The sequence below is a fragment of the Lepisosteus platostomus genome, chromosome 18, assembly GCF_059453375.1.
Source record: "Lepisosteus platostomus isolate fLepPlt1 chromosome 18, fLepPlt1.hap1, whole genome shotgun sequence".
Classification (NCBI taxonomy): Eukaryota; Metazoa; Chordata; class Actinopteri; order Semionotiformes; family Lepisosteidae; genus Lepisosteus; species Lepisosteus platostomus.
In genome coordinates this window covers 5,864,597-5,886,915 of record NC_142628.1, presented here as the reverse complement: position 1 = coordinate 5,886,915, position 22,319 = coordinate 5,864,597, and the positions used below count along the sequence as shown (strand labels likewise).

At 37.5% G+C, this 22,319-nt stretch overlaps 1 protein-coding gene across 3 annotated transcripts; it reads left to right on the top strand.

The window, feature by feature from the left end:
- The first annotated feature begins 8,789 nt into the window (after positions 1-8,789).
- Positions 8,790-19,342, top strand: LOC148645526 (uncharacterized). Of its 3 annotated transcripts, none has more exons than XR_015928081.1 (7): positions 8,792-9,070; positions 9,667-9,718; positions 10,804-10,991; positions 11,422-11,580; positions 12,471-12,581; positions 13,148-13,312; positions 17,780-19,342. XR_015928081.1 is itself a non-coding variant. In XM_088611212.1 (7 exons), exons 1-6 carry the CDS (start codon positions 8,924-8,926, stop codon positions 13,259-13,261), a joined length of 771 nt encoding a protein of 256 aa, XP_088467338.1. In that variant the 5' UTR covers positions 8,792-8,923; the 3' UTR covers positions 13,262-13,291; positions 17,780-19,342. The 3 variants fall into 3 exon arrangements, 1 of the variants encoding a protein (XP_088467338.1); XM_088611212.1 differs by having other exon boundaries at positions 13,148-13,291; XR_015928082.1 differs by lacking the exon at positions 11,422-11,580 and having other exon boundaries at positions 8,790-9,070.
- The last annotated feature ends 2,977 nt before the right edge of the window (positions 19,343-22,319 follow it).

Below are 22,319 nucleotides of genomic sequence, written 5' to 3'. Positions count from 1 at the left end.
TTGTATTTGTGTTATTGTATTTTCAGTTTACTGTATTGTTTTCTATTGTATAATTTACGTAAGGTGCCCTAAGAATGCTCGGTATGGAAAAGGTGGAATGTGATCCAGAATTAAGCAAATTTGTTTTGCTACTGCCATAAAACCATTTACTGTATGTGCTTCACAAACCATTTTGGACAGTATACTCAACTGTATACTCACTCAAAGCATGCAGAAGACGCAGGCTGGATCGAACGCTTTTTGATTTGCACGGCCTTCCTAATTTTCTGCTCTGTAAAACATTCTACTCTTATAATCATCATGCTACTAAAGCATGTCAATTCCTTTAACTATCAGGATTTTAGTCTCCTTGGAAACATAAGAAAACAGACGTTTGCAGTGAACGGTCATCAACCAAGAAAGCAATATGGGTCCTGCCAACGGAGCGATTAAACTCAGCTCATTGGAGGATTTTGGTGCTTATGAATATGTATCCATCATCTAAATGTTGAGTGCTGCCTTTTACTTACACTAAGCACTGGAACATTTCCTGTCCAGGTAATTGGCTATATTTTCTTGAGAGTCAAATGCAAAACAACATTCTTCTATGACTGAAATTTTATGATTCTCTTTTAAAATTATCACTGCACTGTACTGCACTGAATAATATTAAGTTTGCACTGGAAACAATAACCACAAAGCTTAACAGATTATAAGTTCTAGATGGCCTGAAAAATCTGATTTTCTAGCATTACTTGATTTCATTTTGGAACTTGAGAGTGAAAATAATTGCATCTATTTCCCGTTCATTGATTTTCTTCTTAAGCCATACAAACTAAGCCTGAACATGTCCTGTTATCCTCTTCAGAACCAATAACCATGGCTAAATGCAATTTTAATCATTTTCTTTTTAATGTGTCTTTGTACATTTATTCCCTATTAAATAGGATGTACTGTATGACAGACACTATGAAATCCGTAATAACATGACCCACATTAAGGCACAAATATCTATCTTATCTCCTGTATGCCAGCTGTAGAATTTTGCAAGTAATGAAAACTAATTCTGAAGGAGCCTCTGCAACAAATGACCTCCAATTCACAGAGATACGTAAAGTACTGCTACCAAAGACAGCCACACCTTATTTGCTGGTGCTAAATCCATGTTAATCATAGCAACACAAAGCACTGTGTCTCTAGGCTGAAGGCTGTAATTACTGCTGTAATAAGTATTGCATTATACTTGTACTAGCATAGACAAATAATTATCCAAAGCACATAAAACAGTGCTGTGACTATGATGTTCCACAAACATCAGGACTTTGAAATGAAACTCTGTAGTACTTTAATTTAGCAACATTTTATTGAATCAGATAAGGCAATTAGGGGGAAAAATCCTCGATCACAATAATTGCCTGGGATTCTCCTGTCCTGTGTATTTTTACGGAGTGCTTAAGGAAACTCACTCAACCGACACCTGGCTCCAAAATCAAACTCAAAGAACCCTGGAGATGTGAGGCAGCAGTACTGACAACCAAGCAACGTTGCCATCCATAAAATACATGTAATCAATTTAATACCTGTCAGGGGCAGCATGACGGCACAGGCATGAACACTTCTGCCTCGCAGTGCTGGGGCCCTGGGTCAGTTATAGACCACGGGGTGCTGTGTGTGTAGAGTTTGCATGCTCTCCATGTGCTCCCGTGGGCTTCCTACCACAGTACAAAAACATACTGGCAGGTTAATTGGCTTCTGGGAAAATCAGCCCTGGTGTGGGTGTGTGTGCTCTGTGATAGACGGGAGACCCACCCAAGGTGTCTCCTGCCTCGTGCTCGTTTCTAACTGGGATAGACTCCGGCTACCCTGAGACCTGAATTGGTTGAACTGGATGGATGGATGAATACCCAGTCAATAAGGTCTTTTGTAAAAGAAGTAATTAATGAATACACAAGTACACCAATATGGTTTACTTTTTCACATCTGTTTCTTACAAAACCGCAACTGAAAAACATTATTTTGAAGAATACTTTATTTTTCCTTCAGTTGAAAAACAGTGGACTTTCACAGCATAGCAGAAAAGTGTACGGGTCTTAAAATAAAAATCACCAAAAAGTAACCTGCAAGTTAATTGGGCATAGTCCTTTGTTTTTTCAATACGGTGAAGCCAGTTATTTTACCTGACAAAAAACAGCTGTCAAACACCCGGAAGCAGAAAAGTAAATTGGCAATGCATTTAATCCAAAGAGAAAAACATTACAAAGTAGTAAAATATAATAACCATTGAATGTAATTATCTGATAGCACATTTCAATGTTTGCTGTTTTGATCTAAGGAAGTGTGCTCTGCCTTTGGAAAATTAAAAGGCTATTTGAATTTTTTACACGATTTTAAAGAATGAGAAAATTAGACAAGCAAATGGGTAACAGAGATAAAATAAATGCCATTGGAACTGTCAGGGTGACATATTAAGAAGTCACAGATAAAGTAAGGCATCTAGAAGGGATTAAGTAGCAATCTGAATGATCAGTATCATCACTCACAGGATATCTGGCTTTTATTTCTGGCCTGCTTTAATGGGAGCACAGCTCAAGACAAAATGCTAGGGGAAAAAAGAGCAGCACTATTCTGCATGGAGCATCATTTCCTTAACACCAGCCATTATGTCTTCTTTATGGAATATTGATTACTTGACTTCCTGTTGGGAGGTAACAATTATATTACATCTCCTCTTACAAAAAATGAATAATGGTTTTAATTACTCACTTTAACACCTGTAATCTGATGCAAACCCTGCTTAAAGTATTGCCTTTGACAGTGCTGAAAAAGCAAAAGACTGGAGGTTAACCATGAGCCTAATAATTTGTTTCATACTTTGACAAGTTTAAAGAATGAACGATTCCCTATAAATCTGCAATTTGTTACAGATAATTAAAATTAACCTGCCAGCACTTCTCATACTCCAAGAGCCTTGTGAACAGTGACTCTAATCAACCAAACTGGAAGGATGTGTGTCATAAAAATAACGAAATCACATGACACCATGCAAAAGTCAATAGCATTTATTTAGCAAACGGTTAAAGTACCTTATCTAAACATTATATAAACGAAACTGAAAAATACTGGTAACAATGCAGAACAATCTACATTATATGCAATTGATCTGATAATCTGACTAAATATCTTCTGATCAGATCCTTCTAAAAAGCAGAGCCAATTGACCTCATTTTGGATGGGTTCCAATACCTTTCCCTAGTGCATCCTGATAACTTTTTAATAAGTAGGAACTTGCCAAGGAGTGATATCCTCTCCTGAATCACTTTACTACTTTCTATCTCCATGAAATTACATAGCTATGGGATCTGCAGAAGCAGCCACACTATAATGTAGCTATGCCACCTACAGTATACAGATATTTATGATCCACTGCCTTGCACCCCAAGCAAGAAGGCTATGTTTAACCAAGGTATTCTTCCCTCAGGAAATCCAAGTTCCCTAAAAACACAGAATAACAAGCTTTCTGTAGCAAGGTTCATACATGTAGGTTCAAGCTTTGGCTCCAATGAGGTTTTTTCAGACAATTATGAAGTAGGGATTCTCGCCTGGCATAAGCTTCAAGTTCTGTCTGATCCTGGCTTCTCTCTCTCTTGTAGTCTGACCTTCTTTCCTGTGTTTTTTTTTTCCCTTTTGTTTTTCTCTGTCTTGATCTGATCTTATATGGTGTCTTTTTTGGACTGTTGATTGACACTTGAACTAAATTGACTAAGGTAAACCAGAAAATTGTTCTTGGTTTGAAGCTCTCTAGGAAGTGGAAATATTGATACTAGTTACAGTACAGTAGGTACTGTATTACCCATTGTGTCTAGATTCTTAGAGAGACCTCCACTGTCTACCTTAGCCTATAACAGCATCGAACGTACAGTACTACCTCCAATGGGTTGGTTTTCACTTTGAAATTTAAACATAACATTTTAAGAAATTGTAAACTGAAAAGGTATTCTTTTACTTTCTGTTGCGTTCAGGCTGTAGGATATTTTAGCAGGTTCCTGCACTTTTACAGATTTCTAGTGAAATAGAGCGAGTGCAAATTTGGAGTCCGTATAAGAACTTTCAAATTACTCACTTCAATCTTCAATATACAAATTAAAAAGAAATTCAAATGTTCAGTTTTTGTTAGTTTATTTTGCTAACTACCATATGTTACAACAAACATATGAAAGACTAAGCATTATATTTTAGGATGTTTAGATAAAGTAATAGTTTAGGCAGCTAAAAATAGATGATTTATCCAAGTTATTTTTATAAAGTTAACTTTTGGGTTCAATAAACATGTCTGAAAATGTCTCAGCCAATTCACTGCTTGTCTGATCCGAGCATGTATCAAAACCAGCCAGCCTCACTTGGTTGCATTCCCAAGAGGTTATGTTTAAAAAAAGAAAAATAAATAACAAAAACATTTCTAAAGGGGGGAACATGTGGCATAATGTACAATACTTGTGACACTTCTTGCCACCCAAAAAGGCAGTTTGGGATGTGCCAATTCAAAAGAGCTCAACACATCCCTGGGGTGTTGGTGACTCGCGGCATTTGTGGTTGGTGTACACACATTCTTAAATTGTACTGCTTTAGAAATCCTTTTAAACCAGACCATTTTTATTGCCTCTTCTGTTTATTAAAAGTATGGAGAGTGTTCCAAGTCACTTCACTAATGACATCTTTTTAACTTTATCATTCACTCTTTCTAGATGCTTAATGACTGCTCCCACAGCTTTAATACTATTATAACCACACCTAACATAAAAGTCGATAGTTTATTAAATTCAATTATATTTGAGCTAAAAGGGCAAAGTAAGACAGTCTACACTTTCATTTTTGAAAGGAAATGGTGCTAGAACACCCTTTATGACCTTGCACACATTTCTTATTGAGACATTATGACAGGGAGCCTGCTTTGTATTAAAATTACCCATCTTTGTATAAAAATGCAATCAGATTTCAGACAAAGTCAATACAGAAGAAACATACATTGTATTGACCTTTTCCCGCCTGGAATGTTTATTCCCAGCAATGGTGTAGTGAGATATAAAAGAATCCATTTGCAATTTAAAATATTCAATTCAAATAATCACAATGTACATGATCAGTGAAAAGTTATACAGTAGCAGTGCTATCGGGAAGAAAATTATTTTTATTCATTTCGTTCTGAAAATATTTTCATTACCACAGCAGAAAGGGAGAACCTGCAGGGCCACATTGCTCCTTAACTTTCATAAGCTGGGATAAATGACTTTACATTGTTGTGTTCCTGTGGTGGTATTATATTGATCACATATGAAAATTTAATGTAGTAAAATAGCAGGGAGAACATGCCAATATTGTTGACCCCCTGCTAATGTAAATGTGACACTGTTTTAACTCTTTAAATGCCACACCAGCTGTTTCTGTTGAGGGTCCCTGTAACTGAGCTGAACAGCTGAACTGCTGCAATATTTATTGTATGTCTTGTTACTTTATTATGTCCCATTTAATTGAGAAAATCCGAGGACAGAAAGGGTTAAATGTAATGGCAGATGGAACAATGTAAAATCGAAAAGCTAGTGAACAAAACATCATTGGGCATGGATTTTTAAAACATGTGACATTGAAAAAGTAACAAGCAAAGACAGCCTGCTTCCCTATATTTAAACCTGTCACACTTTCTGATTAATATTTTTCACATGGACCTGTTGATTATTCCACAAACATGGGAAACAATATATTTAGAAACTGTGAACACAAGCTGTAGGATAGCAACATGCTGCTATTCAGAGATGATAGCCAAGCTAGAGCTGCAAAATGTCTCAACATGTTCAAAAACAGTCTTATTAGTGAGACAATTGCAGAATACTGGATCAATAAACACTAAGAATATACCTTTATCTCAGCAAAAGATGTATCTCCAAGAGTCGGAAGACTCTTTTTGAATAACAAAGATATTATAGTTCTTTTTAAAGATTAAGCATTTTTGAACAACAATAAGCAGTAGAATTGTGAAAAGGGCAATCAATTTCACAGCTAAAATTAATAATTCATTCAATAAGAACTTAACAGGAAGAATCTAAATGTAGAAAAGGCTTGAAGTTTCCAATTATTTTCCCAGATGCATGTTACTACAGTACATCCTTTAAACGTTTTTTTGCTGTTGGAGTATTAAATGAATGATTTTATTTCGGACTCCACTGAGGTATTTTTTTCTCTCTCTTTTACCAATATGGTAAAAAAATATGGGCTACAAAGACTGATCTTGTTAAATGCATATTCATCGCTGTGTATGATTTACTGTGCCTGATGTTTGATCTGCCCTTGTGAGACAAGATTAGGAGTTGTGATCAGCACTCTTTCAAGCCTTAAGAATTACATTGAAGAATACCGTTATCCGTTGATGAGAACCAAACTAGAAAAGAGAGGGACCGGTTCAACTACTATATTTATAGTGCCCTAAACTAAAAATAGGTTATTAAATATTGGTGTCTGGAACAGAACAAATTGTCCTTTGATCCATGATAGCAAATGACAGCCAAGACGTGTACTAATGAGAAGACTAATCAGAAGGAGATCTCCACCAGGGCTGATCCTGTCAGACATATGAGATGATGATGATGATGGCAGAAAAGTTCCTTCTTGTCATTAATGTCTCCCTGTCCCTGCATCTATCATCTATCCCTGCTCAAAAAGACCACAAATATCCTCTCCAGAACTTCCAGCTGAAAAAGCCTGGACACCTGAAGAACACTGAGCATCTTATCATTAGAATCAGACTCCTCTTACAACAAGCTCTTGGAACTGCACATATTTGTAAGTTAATACTATTTTTTTAAGTTGACTGACAAAGATTTTAATGCATTTAATATTGTGGACCATCGATAAACAAAAATGAAATAATGTCACTAATGTCAACAGTGGACTCCAATGCTTGGTCTTGTCAATCGATTCTGTTGTCTTTCAAGAGTTCATAACTTGAGAGGTATATTTTTCACCATTCTGTGTTTGGGTGACTCCTGGTGATGATAAACATGAATAAACCTCTTTAGTTTTGGTTAGGTTAGAAAGTATATCACTGAAAGAACAGTAACAAGGCTCACTGTAAACAAAAGCTCAAAAAATAAAGAATTTAAAATACTTTAATGATTCAAAGCCCCATTTTTCATGCTTGCATACCACGTATAGTATGTAAGGACATAATACATGGAGTGTTCAAGTTTGGTCTAAACGTATCATGTACAGTACCATCAGAGTCCCAAACAGAGTGGTGCCCTTTGAATGCCACAGTGTATTGAAAGTTGGTGTCTACATTGACAAAAAAAGCACCACCTCAGATTTAAAAAAAAAACACAAAATAGGCATTTAGTAGGCACTTTTATCACATGTAAATTGTAGCCAAGAGCTACTGAAGAGTTACTGTTCTAATACAGTAGTGTATGTCACATTTTATTAGAACTGAGTATGGGTGACATAAGGATTTACCAGCCCAGGTGGAGATCAGTATACAGTATACACCGATGGTATTTTCACCACTTCTTGCATTTTTCATCCTATTTAAAGGATGTGTGTCCTTTATTTTATTTTTATTTCACTAAATGTGTAAGAGAAAAGTTGAGAATTACAGAGATTGTTTAAGGTGGGCAGATAAGGGAAAAAAATAGTGTGGTAAATTTCCTGGAGACAGCTATTCTGTGCTCAGAAAATGAAGTGTGCTGTCCACCAAAAAAGAAACAGCATAACATTTCTGCGATTCACACATTGCATTCACTGCAACCACATAATTCACGTGAAAATGAGCGACAACAGAAAACTTGCAAGCATGGCACAAATTCCTGAAGGTAACCGTGCAATGTGTGAACTGAGTATATTTATAACACTTGCTTCAATGCCAACTACTATTAAAGATGACAACTCAGTCCACCTAAAAATCAGAACAGTCTGTCAGAACAGTCCACAGTGATGCCATGATTATCCAATGACTGTAAATAAATAGGTTTTCTTCAAGATGGTATGTCCTAACAGCTTGTGATACATGCCTCACACACTATTATACTGCAGCATTTCTGAGACATTACAATCCCAATCATAATGTCAATGGTTCAGGACAATTGTATCAAGAGCCGTTACGTAACTGCCAAAGTATCGACCTTTGCTCCTGCTGAGAGCTACTGTATAAGGTGCCTGCTGCCTCCTGCCAGAGCTAAGCCAACCCCCAGTGTTGCAATCAGTTGTACCACCGTGAGCAAATGTTAATAAATTCACCCTGTACTACACAAAACCCCCACCAAAAGACTTTCCCATTATTTTTTTTCCCGAGTTTCTTTCAAAGCCCCAGGCCCGTGTTTTCAGAGGCGCGAAATAAAAATTGTCACCAGAGAACAGTCAGAAAACCAGAAACTCTGGCAATAGAAATGCCAGCTCATGCTTGGGGCAGATTCAGTAAAAGATATTCCTGCCTTCTCCGCAGTCATATGAAGGCAAGGCGGTTAAAGAAGGAGGAATACCATAAAAAGGATGCAATTTATTTTGTTCAGATGTTGGATTTTAACAAGAACGTTTAATACTTCAGTTTTATGCTGATTAATACTGTAATGGGGTTTAGTAAAAATACAAAAGGGAGTATGAAAAAAAAATAAGTGAAAGACTTGTAATAAAGTTAAAACATCACAGAGCTCATCTATTTGATGTACCTACATAATTAGAAATTGAAGAGAACGCATTTCTGGGCTGTGTTTCACCACCTACAGCCAGGTTAGTGGCAGACGCTTTGAAACTCATGTGACAGGCTTATTTCAGAGTACGTCAGAGCGGCTCAAAGTCTTGACTGTACCTTCTTAGCGCAGGAAGTGGGTCGAATAAACGGCTACAGAAAACCGCATTTCACACTCGCGCTTAGCAGAACGATTTTTTTTGGCAACTTTTCGCTATGTTTAGCGCTTTTCAGAACTGCCGCTCAGTTATGGTCACCGGTGCTAGCCGAGGCTTAGGTCTGCAAATAGTGGAGAGCCTGGCAAAGAGCTGCCACTGTCCGGGAAAAGTGATTGCTACAGCCAGAGAGCCAAGCAGAGCCAAGGTAAAGCTGTACAGTATGCAGTGGTGTCAAAAGGCCATGAGCTCATGTAGTGAGTGCATGGCACGTAAATTATCACAGCCTTTTCTGAACAAACTATGTGCCTCTTTTTACTGTGCTATAAGACGTTATGTCACCACCAACCTGAAAAAACAGAACAGTTGTATTTCTAAAGTTGTTAGAAACGGTGCGGAAAATGTGGACAAAAAAATCTGTTGATTTAATATTTGAACTCTTCTCCACTCATAATAATCCATATTTTCTTAAGGTATACAGAAATAGAAAGTACAGTATTGTAACGCTTACGGCCGACAGGCACTGTGTAAGAGCTGGCGTACCAGAGCAGGTGATGTCACCGCCCTTCCCTGTGATAGCAGGACTACAGCTACTGGGCTGGGGCGAGATCTCTCTCTTTAGCTCACGGGGCTAGATCGCTGCAGAGAGACGCGGGAGTCCCGGGTTCGAGCCTCAGTCGGGATGGGGCCGACCAGATGCGGCAAGGGCGCCCGCCTGAGCCCCCGTTGCGTTACAGTATATTACCGACAAATGCAGACATACAGTACGGTATGCTACAGATTTCTCACGTGTCTCTTCCATAGGAATTGCGGTGCTTGGTTGAGAAATACCCAAATATCCATATTGTGACACTCGGTAAGTCTCCCGACAAGTTTCAATAAAAAAAGTAATACTTTGTACTAAACAATAATTTAAACTGAATAGGAGTGGTTGTTGCAGAGTTAATCTTTTGAAGATTAACGAAATATTGCTGTACTCTTTTAGAATATTATGTGGAATTTTGGTCACATGGTTATAGAAAAGATATTGCTGGTCTGGAAAAAGTCTGCGAACAGAAAACAGATTCCAGGGCTTAATGGAGTGTCCTGCACTAACAGGCTGAAGGAAGTGAACCAATTTAATCCCGAACAGGGAAGATTATGATTGGAGCTGATTCAATGCTTCAAAATCCTCAAAAGCATTGACAAAATCAGCCCAGCAGATTTCTTCCGAATGTGCAGTGAACCCTGAAATGGAAGACAAGCAGAAGCTACATGGAGGTGCAGTTCAAACTGAGAGCAGGAAGCAATTCTTAAAGGGTTGTGGGAATATGGAACATGCTAGCCAGCCACGCTGTTGAAGGCCTGCTCTCACAGTATGTTACTCTTGTTATCTTCTTCTTCTTCTTTTTCACAGCCTTAGTCCCAGACTGTCCTGGGGTCAGCTGCTTTTGTTGCCCTTCTCCACTTGTCTCTGTCGAGCACATCTTCCTCACTCACTTCACATACCTCCATATCTTTTCTCACACAATCTATCCATCTCTTTCTAGGCCTGCCTCTTCCCCTGTTACCTTCCACCTATGTTACTCTTGTTATATGGTGAAGAAATTGAACATATAGTTTGAAGTGAAGTCTTTCCAATGCACCTGCGATATTAACATGACTTCATTTTAATTTTAAGTCTACAGTTTTGACAAAGCATTTTGTGGACATTTTCCTGCTTCCCCGCCATTTGTAAAGACATAACTTTGCACATGAACATGTGAAGCACAGAACATGTGCCCTTTTGTCAGCACTTGTGTAGCATTTGTCAACATGAAAATTACTTCAACCAGTGTCTGCCCAGTCCTGGGCAGGACTTTTCCATGTGCTCTGCTACAGTGTTAGTAGCTACACAGCAAGCCAATGGAAATTCCATTTGCAAGTTATTTGTTTTAAGGAAGGGCGGTTTTGTCTCTTTAGATGTGGTAAATCAGGAAAGCATTGCTAACGCTGCCAAAGAGGTGGAAGCTCTTGTGGGCGAGGAGGGACTGAGCTGCCTGATTAATAACGCTGGAATTAATGTCGTCGCAAATTTGGAGAAGGTGACGGCAGAGCAGATGATGCAAAATTTCGAAACCAACTCTGTAGCCCCCCTCATGATCACCAAGGTAGTGTCTGTCCATTTCCAGACTACACAAATATTTTTTCCTTTACTTTGTTACATTTCATCCAGAAATGTCTGTATTTCTTGCAGAATTAATGCTTTTCCTCAAGTTTCGGGATTACTAAATATAGCTTGAATGTTATGTTCTGTTTGTTGTGTGATCTGTAAGGTGATTGGTTATACCTGAGCAAGTTTACAAATGCAATTGTAAGGGGGTGTTCACTAATCCCAATAAGATATTTCACTGTTATTAATTATTCATTTTGGTTTTGAGATACACATAATTTAAAAGCCAGCCAGCCTATTTACATGATAATTTAGAGCTGTACTTTAAATTTTAACGTGCAAATAAAGGAATATTTGAAAATGGTGTAGAACTGATCTTTTCAGAAATAACTGCTTTACCACATGAAAACATCTGTTCTTTCTAACAGACGTTTTTGCCACTGTTGAAGAAAGCTGCAGCTCACGGCACTGAAATGGGAATTCACAGAGCTGCTGTCATTAACATGACCTCCCTCCTGGGATCTGTTGAACTCAACTGGGGTGCTAACGCAAATAACTTTAAGTGGTACCCATACAGAACATCAAAAGTACGTGTTTCTTGTTGTTACAAAGGCACGATATTATGGTTTTGTTGTGGTTCTGGGAGAAAAAAAAACAGCAGGTTACTGAAAAGTCAGAATATTGCAGCATGGCAAAAAGGTACAGTAAATGCCTTGTTCATAGGAAAACATGACTGACAAATTGTATTCATGTCTGAGTACATTGACAGAAGCCTTCATCCACCACATACTGTACTTAGAAAAAAGTTTGGTTATCGAATGACAGCAAATGTTTTGTTAGATACAGATTTTTTTTTCAGTTTAGGACTTGCGGATGAATTGGAGCTTGAATTCGAGTTGCGGATGAATTACTGAGCACTGTCTTGACAACTGAAGAAAAGGTTCTTATGTGATGTCTATGTTTATAGTGTATTTTGGGGTGACTTTTTGAACTGCCAGTCTACGATGAAGAGCAGGATCTAGAAAGGCTAGGATAGTATCTTCAGGAACTCAGAAACCCTAAACCTTTCTGATGAAGCTTGGGATACAGGACGTACGCATTAATTGCCTCAAAAGACATTATGATCCACCTCCACACAAGAGTGTGACCAATATATAACTAATTTAAAAAGTCCACTTCTCATTTCAACCTGCAAGAGAGAATTTAAGTACTCTTTAAGTGAGTGCAGGTAGTCTTACAGAAAATATTGCCACAAGTTTGGAACAGCTGTATCTATTTTTACTTCAATTTTCATTGTCTTGACAGAGTCTGCAGTTACTGTACACTTCGCAATTGTTAACTTGCGCATAGAGTAACTGAAACCCAAGCTTACTCCACACATGCAAACACCAGTGCGTTTTTATGTACAAACAATTCACATTAGCAGGTGTCCTGTCACCTGTGTGTTAAAAAAAGTTTTGTTCATTTTGTCCTTCAGGCGGCTCTGAACATGGTGACTCGCTGTCTGGCTGTTGATTTAGAAGCAGACGGTATCCTGTGCACAGCCATCCACCCGGGCTGGGTCCGCACTGATATGGGGGGGGCAGAGGCAAGTGATTCTGTCACCTACAGTAGACATTTGGTGATTTATATGGCGGCGTTTTTTAACTTTTCTTTTGTCGTAATGACTTTTAGTCTCGGCTTTTCCGGGGTCTGATCTGTGCCTTTTCTGCACCCATTTACGGAAAAAAGAAATTAATAAAATTCTCACGTCAAGTTTCATTTAAAAAAAGCTGGGACGCCTGTACCAAGTATTTAAAAAAAAACTAAAGCTGCTCCAAATCTTTGAGTTTCTCTTCTTAAAACCCATGGAACTTGTAGCGTTTTGAATAGCTGCTTTCTGGTACAGTTAATGTGCTCTGTGCCTTTTTAAATTTAAAAAAAAAAATGTGGGATAGAAATTCAAGTTCAATCTGTTAGGACATTGCATTTCAGTTTTGCTCATGATAAAATGGTGTGAGTGCAATTCCATTCAGCCCCATTGAATGGATTTAAATGATACCTTTTAGTGGACATACAGTACACTTACAGAAATTAAATTTAAAAAATGTATCAAAACTTTTCTTATCTGAAATGGGCCAGCTCTTGGGTATTTGTTATTTGCTGTGCTTCCAGGCTCCTCTGAGTACAGAAGAGAGCATCTCTTCAGTTCTCTCTGTGATTGGCAACTTGTCTGAAAAGGATCACGGGGGATTTCTGCACTACACTGCGGAGACACTGCCTTGGTGAACTGGTGGATGTTTGTCTGAGACAGGAATGGTCTCTGTTCACAGAATCATGGTAAATTTCTTAGCAGGAAACAAAAGTAAATCAGTAGTTCCCAATCCTAGTCCACATATCTGCTGGTGTGTATTGCATCTTAGCTCTTTGGTTAAATAATTTGTTTTTAACCAGGGGTCTACACTTTCTACACTTTCCTTTGGTGTGGAAGATGCCCTTTTTTTCGGGGGTAGTAGACATGCCAGAGTTTTTAAAAGGTAGAGTAAATCATTTAAAACACAAGGAAAGTAGAAGCAAATTTTGTTTCATCAGACCTAGGTATTTTAAGGTAAACTTAAAAAAGGTTAATTTTCTATGTATTCTTTATTCTAAAAATCTATATTTCTGTATTTTCATTCATGTAGTTACGGTATCTTAGGTTTAAAGAACTGACCTACAATAATGATGTTTGATAAGGGGTGAGAGGAGATATTATGAGAAGCAAAGGAGTGTAGACTGCAGTAAAGATTAATAATAACTATTATTCATTACACCTATACAGTATAGCGCTTTTCTGGATTCTCCACTCAAAGCGCTTTACAGGTAATGGGGACTCCCCTCCACTTAACATTGCAACTGTTGTGAATATTTTATAATCTATCCCTTAAGCACAATTTACATGCAACAGTGATCAGTTCCAGAGCTCATTTAACTTTAACTTTCTGTCCTGCAGTTTGTCAATTGTGTGTATAATGTATGTTTGCACATTTCCTTTCAACAGAATGGATACGCATGTAATGTACAGTATAATAAGCGAAACAGCAGTATCAGTTTAAATAATTATGAAAAATCATGATAAATAAACATCCTATATCCAGAGGGCAATTAATATTTTTTCTCAACTGGGACCTAATGAATATGCAATGACTGCTAATTTCCTTTTACTTTGAGGTGTGCTGTAATAAAATAAAAATTCTAAAAGTGAAGAATACTGCACAACAGTAGTGTTGCTCTTTAAAAATCTGTTGCACCCAAAACCATATATGAGTTTGATCCTACTTTTTTACTTTGATCTGTATGACCTATAAAAAAAATATACAGTATATTTAATTTCTTAATATAACTAGATTCCTTGATGGGAAGTCGACAGTCCAAAATGTGACAGTGTGGTTGGATGCTTTCCCTTGTCTTCAAATATTTATCCAATTCAATCCTTTTGACCACTTTTTATTTCATGTTGCCTTCCAATTTGTATATGTATGATATATTTATATTTGTTGTAGAATTGTTAGTATTATTATAATATATGAATAGATATTCATTAATTTTTAAAGACAGTGGTGTTTATAAATGTAAGCAAAAATAATAAGACATGGATAGCTTACCATTTGATTTTGCTTAATGGTTAGTGCCTATCTTTTTAACACTGTCACCAGCAATAATACAGTATGATAATATTGTGTACATATAGGATGAGAGTAGATTACAGTCATGTCATTTTCCTAGACCCTTGAACAGCCTTCACACTCCTGTAACAAGGGATTGGTTTGCAGACTTGGCCCTGGAAAAACAGTGTAGCCATAGATAGGTTTTCTGTCTAACTAGGCTTAATGGGACCAGTTAAACAGCTTCTGCTGGATCTTCAGGTGCTTTTACATTTAAGACATTAGAAAGTCTGCAGACAGACACTCTGGCCCTCCTGGACCATGGTTAGGTACGCATGCTCTGGAGAGCTTGGGACACTTCGTAAGTGTACTTTAAATCCAGAGTCAGAGTCTGGACCACAATGACTGGAATACAGTGTTTCTAACTGGTAATGGACAAAATACATCTGTGGACTTGCGATGGACTAAACAAAGGTCAGAATTCGTCCAATACCTCAAGCAAGTACACATGTATCTTTTTACAGGGTAGTATAATATTTACCATCAAGAAGAGAATGATACCACTGTAACAGGACTTAAACAAGAGGTTCTGGAAATGAGGTAGTGGAGCAGGAGTGACACAGCCTGTTCCTGGAGGACCATGGTCACCCTTAAGTCACCCTTAAGTATTGCATTTTGACCAATGTAGTAAATACATTATAATTGTCATTGAATCAATATTATAGAAATTAAATCTCTAAACTACTTTTAGAACTGGCCACCCCTGCTCCAAAAGTTCAGTTGAGGGATCTGAATCTTTGTTTTCGAAGGCCTACAGTGACCTGAAGAGAGTTTGTAGTTAATTTATTGAACTACTTTTCAGTTACTGCAGTTTAATGAGATAGTAGGAGCAGTTCCAGTAATTAAAGCAGAGAGATGTACTACAGCATGTACCAAAGCTGCTTTGACTAATTAAAGACAGGCATAAAGCGTAAAGAAGTGGACTTAACGATAAAAGAAAATGGCATGTTCTAATTGAGAAAATCAGTAATCATGCGATTAATGAAGTACAAATTAAAAAAATCTTCATTTAATTCTATTCATTCTGAAGATCATGATCTTGTTAATTGAGGTATATTTTAAGTCACTTTTATGTAAGTATAAAGTTCTACTTAAAAATCTGCATCTTTTCAAAATATATTAACAGGCAGTCATATTAAACTATAAAAATGAATATACTGTAGTTCAACTGCATTGTATGTTCTAACCTCCTGTCCCCTCAACATACCGTACTTATGGAGGTTCTCAGTGAATTCAAGTTTTTAACATCATACTGCAGGGTAGAAATACAGTAACAAACGTCTCAGTGTACTTCAAGTGTACACATATTCATCAACACTGATACAGTATGTCACTATGTTTTTATTAAACGTGAGCTAGGAACTGAAAATGTCAAAATACCCCTTTTCAGGTTTACACTAGCACAGGACTGCTAGCACAACAGTTAAACCATTTTTTTCCATTTGCAGCTGTACATCTGTTCAGTTTGTCACAAATGTGAAGTATAGTCATATTTTTTAAAACCCTGGCTAGGAACAGTAACTACTAGGGATAAGGACATTTTTTTTTAAATGATGATTATGGCAAAAGGAAGCTGCACAAAGCTTTTTTAAAAGAAATATTTTTTCCCCGAGTTCATAATCCTCAGTATATTCAAATTGATAAGCAAAAATAACTCAACTATGATTAATGCGTTAGTTATATTAAGTTAAAGTTAAAGAGCTGCACAAGCTCTAAATCTGTTAGAAGGCAGCCATATTAAACTAGATAAATTAATACAAACACTAGGAATTCTCAGGCACTGCAATCCCTAATCAGCTCTAAATTGTTGAGCCAAGATAAAGTGACAAAGCAAGTGTACTTACAATGATGGGTGATGCTAAATTTAAGTGACAGCCTGAACCCTCTATTATAATAATCTTCTCTAGGGCAATCCACATAGACTGATGCTGACATGAGGTAATCACTTCAAATTGAGCCTTGAATAACTACCTCTCCAGAGTGAAAAATGTCTCAGAAAAGCAAGTGCTCTCCCCCTTTACAATGTCCTGATGTAAATGGCAGAATTTTTGTTATTATACGATAAATCCCACAGTGGGCCTTAAAGTAATGTACTGTAGTCTTTGAAATGTAACCATGGAGGTGAGTGGCAAATTGTTGTTGACATGCCCCTAAAAAGTGTTGTATGATGGAGGGTTTTGTTCCCCTCTCTAAGGGGAAGGAGAGAGGTGTTTTTAATATTATTATGAGGGGCACTGAAACAACAAATGAGTATTAGGACCAATAGCAGTTGTTGCATTTTTCATGCCTCTCAGTATGCATTACTATGTTGCAACTTTGTTTACCTTTATAAAAAATGAGCTCAAACAATCCTGTAATTATAACCGTTTTCAGTTAATAACACCCAGAAATGTAAATCAAACAGTTTACAAATGCAATGTAAAGGGAAAATTGACAGCTTTGTGGACCACAGCAGGGTCCACTGCTACTGTGTCCCAGAGCAATAAGGCTTACTTATGGAACCAGGCTACATGAGCCATTTCTATGCCTGCCAAAGACTCATAAACATTTTCTAATCAGTTTCTTTATCTGGCTTGACTGCTTCAAAAGAGAACATTTTATTTCTGTGAAAGTCTGTCAGAAGCAGCAGCTCTTGAGATTTTACTGAGCTGATGTTTGCTGAACTGGAAAGAAATCAATTTAGGAAATCCTGTGGAAAAGCTGGGCATGACAAATTTAACTCTCATCCTGAAAATAAAAAAAATGAAACGATGGTCACAAGAGTCAATATTATTCTTATGTACATTCAAAAAGACCTCTCAGCAAGCTGTTTGTTGTTCAATTTTTATAAACAAACTCAAATTTTAAAAAATATTCTTCATGTTCAATGGAAAATAAAATGATTAATCTGGCAAGGTTTCATAAACTAAATTATCAGATACATTTACTGTAATACATACATTTACTGTAAATCTCCCCCTCAGTTCCAATTTACTTTATACTCAGCACTTAGGACATACTGTATGTTGTTAACATATTAAATTTCAGAATTTAATTTTCTCTTGCAGATAGCTCTAGAAAACTAAAACCCAAGGAAAGTGAAAAACAATCTCTTCTTTTTCAGAACATCTTTGCAGAACTGTTCCGACTGTGATGTTCTCCAGTGTAAGTCCAGGTGAAGCAGTTTGAAATCTGGACCTCTCCTTTCGGAGCTTCTCCAAGACTTATACCACCTATAGTCCGCCCCAGATTCAGCTCCATTGCCGTGATTTACTTTGTATTTTCAGTTTCAGAAAACAAATGGTAAAATTAAAAAATGTAGAAGTTTGATCCGTTAGATAATTAAGATTCATTGCACTTTTGTTTCAATATCCAAGATTCATTCAGTGCTTAACCTAAACTTATTTCAACATTTATATTCTTATAGCATTTGTGCATATATCCATTTTCAGTCTCATTCTTTAGAACCTCTTTATAGCCATTTCAATAACTATCAGTGCACTGAAACTTCATTTTAGCACTCACTAGCAAACCGGTTCATTTTGAAGAAATGAGCCATTCAGACTCTCAGAATTAAGGACAATAGAGGCTGGAAATGAGGCCATAGATCTTTAAATTTATGTGCTTATGTGCACTAGGTTAATATTTGTGATAGGGTCCAGAAGAGTCAATAAATTTTGAAGTGGAAAAACTGACACAAACAAGTTGTCATTTTTTGTAAAAACCCAGCTGATTTTTTGTAAATACCCAAATGTTCTATATCTAGAAATTCACAAACGTGATTTTTTAAAAAATACCTTACAACCTAACTTCTCACACAGACACCACCTGAAAAAAAAAACTATTTTTTGTTTGGAATACAGTATAATCAGAGTTGTGCACAGTTCTCTGAGCTGCAGAAAGCTTCTCTTCAGATGCATTTGGATTTGTAACCTGCATGTCTGGATTTAGGCTGTAACAGAGTGCAATGGTGCAAGAGACCTGCCAGTATTAGGTCTCATTATCAGGCTTTAGTGCACAAGGGGAGAGTTAATAATAGCTAGTCACAGTGCACTTTTTCAAGTGCTAAAATGCTCATATTTCATTAACAGTTCCAGTACAGTTTGAACTAATGCTACTCTGCATCATTGTACAGTAAAAATTGAGTACAAATTGAGTACCATGGTAGGCAAGTAACCCCTTAAGTCTATATTTTTGAGAAAATGAAAAATAGACTACTGTCTGCCAGGCGTGTTGTAATAAAGTTAGTGCGATAGCATACAGTAGCAGTAGTAGTTTCCACCATCATTATTTTATTGACACAATTATGACAAAATTATGATGACAAAAAACATATTACTCTTAATGCTTAGTAGCTAACTTTGTGGACTACATCAGAGTGGGAAATAGGTTATGGGGGGGAAGCTGTAGCATACCTTGGAAGAGGACTCCAATTAGGAAATGAAACACACTTTTAACTCTAACAGAGTTAAGCTCAGAATCTATCTCCATTAAATAAACACAAGGTTTTGTACATGCTCAAATAAAAAAAATACTGCAATGAAGGGTAGAGGAGAGAAGAACTCACACAACAGACCTGTTGAAGTCAGTAATGACTAAGCCACACACTTCAAAATCACATGGACTTGTTCTCTTGCCCAATAAGAAAACGACTGCAATTAAAAAAATAAAAATGAGGAGAGAGCTATTGCTGCAGTGTCTTGCTTTAATATTTATTTACTTGTGGTGCTGAAGGAAAGTAGAAAGTATACAATATACACTGCCGAATTACACATTCTAGTCTGGATAAAGGCCCAGAGCGAAACATTTGTTAATGGTTGGTCTACATATGTGGACACATCAAAAGACACTATTACTCTATAAACTGACAGCATGAGATAGCAGCGCTGTTTCTGTCTTCTAACACAGTCAAAACATTGCAGCATGCCGCCCACTCAGCCCTGCAATTATGGAGTCCCTCACTTAGTTACAAATGAAAAACATAAATCTGTGAACAGTTATTCATTAAAAACAGCATCCGTACATAGAACTGGTGCTGGGAGACTTGTAGCCCTCAAGTTTTATTTTTGGTAATGTAACACCCTGAAATGTACATCCAAATGTACTGAACATCACCTTTTTCACCTGAATAATAAGACATCCTTGCATTTATACAGCAGTTTTCATCCTGAAAGTAGTCAAAATATTTTACACATAGGAGAAGACACACTTCATCCACTATTGAAGTGCAGGACCCACTAACCCAACCCAAAACATGGGTAATGAGGAGCACCCCAGAAATGCACCAGCAACCCCAATACATAGTAGTTCAGTTAGAAAAGTGAGAAGCTGCTTCTACCTCTGAAGCAATGGGGAACAATGGGGTCTGGAAAGCTGGACTGTACAAACCCAGACTGGAATCTAGCCAGGACACTAGGTTTAAGACTCCTTCAAAAAGTGCCATGGAAGAACCTCTCATGACCAAGTACTCAGGACCTCAGGAGGGTTTCTGTTCAATGCTTCTCCCAACAGGTGTGGAACTGTTTTTTTTATTTTTCAGACTACATGTCTTTGTCATTGACTCAAACTGCATGTCAGGCCATTTAGGCCCATTCCTGTTCAAATCACTTAGCATATCACTTATACTCCCGCCCTTAAAGAAGGATTGATGCTGATGAAAAATACGCAAGGTAAAAGATGTGCCAAAATAAAAAAGTAAGTGAAAACTGAAGGAATGCATAAAAATGGGTGATGCAAATGGGAAATATTGGGGAAAAAATCTAAAACTGAGTACTTGAGGCACAGGTTTACACAGAAGATTGTAGGAGTCTGGAATAAACTTTCTGACCTGTTGATGAACATGGCACCCTGGTGCTGTATCACATCCTCGTCACATTTAGCTATTAGTAATCAAATGAGCTAGACAAGCCGTAAAGCCTTCTTATCTGCAACACGTTGTATGTTCTTATATTCCTTGGCATCCATCTGCTCTGACCTGATCATGCAAAGATTAAAATGACTCTCCTCTCACTTTCCCCCTCTCTCTCTGTTTATAAGCACAGGGTTTCACAGAGAATAAGGAACGTTCCATCAGATCACTGCGCTGCCGTGGGAAAAAAACCTGTCAATTTCATGGCTTCTTCCTTGAGCACCCTCTGTTTCAGCAGAAGTGTGAAACCATGCACTGTAAGGAGAGAGAGAGGAGAGAGAAAGTGAAAGAGTCAGTCTCGTGTTTTTGCATTATCAGGGCAGAACAGATGGCTTTCTGGAAAGATTGGTTCCAATACTGTTGCTGAATGCCATGGAGACTGCCAAGGAAGGAACTAACACCATTGACAGATCCCCGAGCTTTTCAGTCATGTCTGAAGGGTTCTGAAAGTTGTCTGGCACCAGATGAGAAGAAAACGGAGGTGGGTCACTCGGTATGAGAAGCAAAAACACATTTCACCCCTTTGACACAAAAGCGCATCTTTGTGTTGAAAGCAAATTGCATTGAGGCCAACTTAAGATAACTCTGAAATGCAGAGTACTCAACAGAAAAGAATGTACAGCTGAATGAACCATTTAGTGCAGTTAGGAGTTCAATAGTACAAATACATTGACACTAGAGCATGCGCTGAAAACACTGTTTTAAGTGACCTCACTCCACCCTTAAAAGATATCCAGAATCCTGCAATTCCTCCAAAATCCCCCTGTGTGTGGAGACAATCTCATTTCTCTTTGGGGTGTATTTCAGGGCTTCCTTGACATTTAATGCAAATGGAGATTTTTTGGCTATTAAGAAAACACCCATAGAGATACTCAACACATTCACTGGGAAGTCAAAATCCCTACTGTATGTCCTGGTTTCACAATACAAAGCACTAAAAAGTATTTTATAATCAGCACTGAAGCACACCCTTTGAGGGGACTTAAATCTCAAAAAGATTCAGACAATCTTTATTCCCTCATTGGAATTAAAAAGTTTCTCACTACTGAATAAATTCCATCAAAAGAAACTACTGCTGTGATGTGCTTTTATGAAGGTATTATGAAAATGTAAAAAAGCTTACATCTTACCATCCACCTGTAGTACCATACTTGTGCTAATAAGGCTTATTATGTTCTGTTTTCACAGACAGCATGGATTGTTTTCTTCCGTAAGTAATGGAGAAGTGTGAAATTTAAGTAGTTTTCTTTAATGGCGCGGTACTGCTAAAATATAGTCATAGCAGAGCAAAAATCCACTCAATAAATATGTTGTAAAAGACCATGATTACTTATCATACTGTATGTGGCATAACAGAATTCAAACAAAAGTACTGCTAAAAAACTGAGTAAAGTACACATCATTAGACGTTTCCTTAAATGTCAGATAGGAATCTAACTTTAAATCCCGGTTTATCAGATGCACATCAGGTTTGGAAAGGCAAATCCCCACAAACATCCAAATGAATTGGCATCTCTAAATGTGTGCACCCAGCAATAGGGGCACCCTGCCTGCTGTTCACTGGAACCCTGTATGGAACTATGTGGTTGTTGACGATGGATGGATGAAAACAGAGCTTATCTATGGGTGTTTTTCACAAGTGATTGTCTCCATCTAGGGGCCAACAAATGCTGTACTGAGCTCCATGCATCTCGCCTAGAAAAACCGTGTTCTGCTCTGCATTTGTGTTATGAATCGTGTTGGCGCCAAGAATGTC

What these genes read in the sequence shown, in the direction of transcription:
- LOC148645526 (XM_088611212.1), top strand. Translation starts at nt 8,924, where the DNA reads ATGTTTAGCGCTTTTCAGAACTGCCGCTCAGTTATGGTCACCGGTGCT. An exon ending in GAGAGCCAAGCAGAGCCAAG is followed by an intron (nt 9,071 to 9,666) that starts GTAAAGCTGTAC and finishes TCTCTTCCATAG; the next exon opens with GAATTGCGGTGCTTGGTTGA. An exon ending in CTGATATGGGGGGGGCAGAG is followed by an intron (nt 12,582 to 13,147) that starts GCAAGTGATTCT and finishes CTGTGCTTCCAG; the next exon opens with GCTCCTCTGAGTACAGAAGA.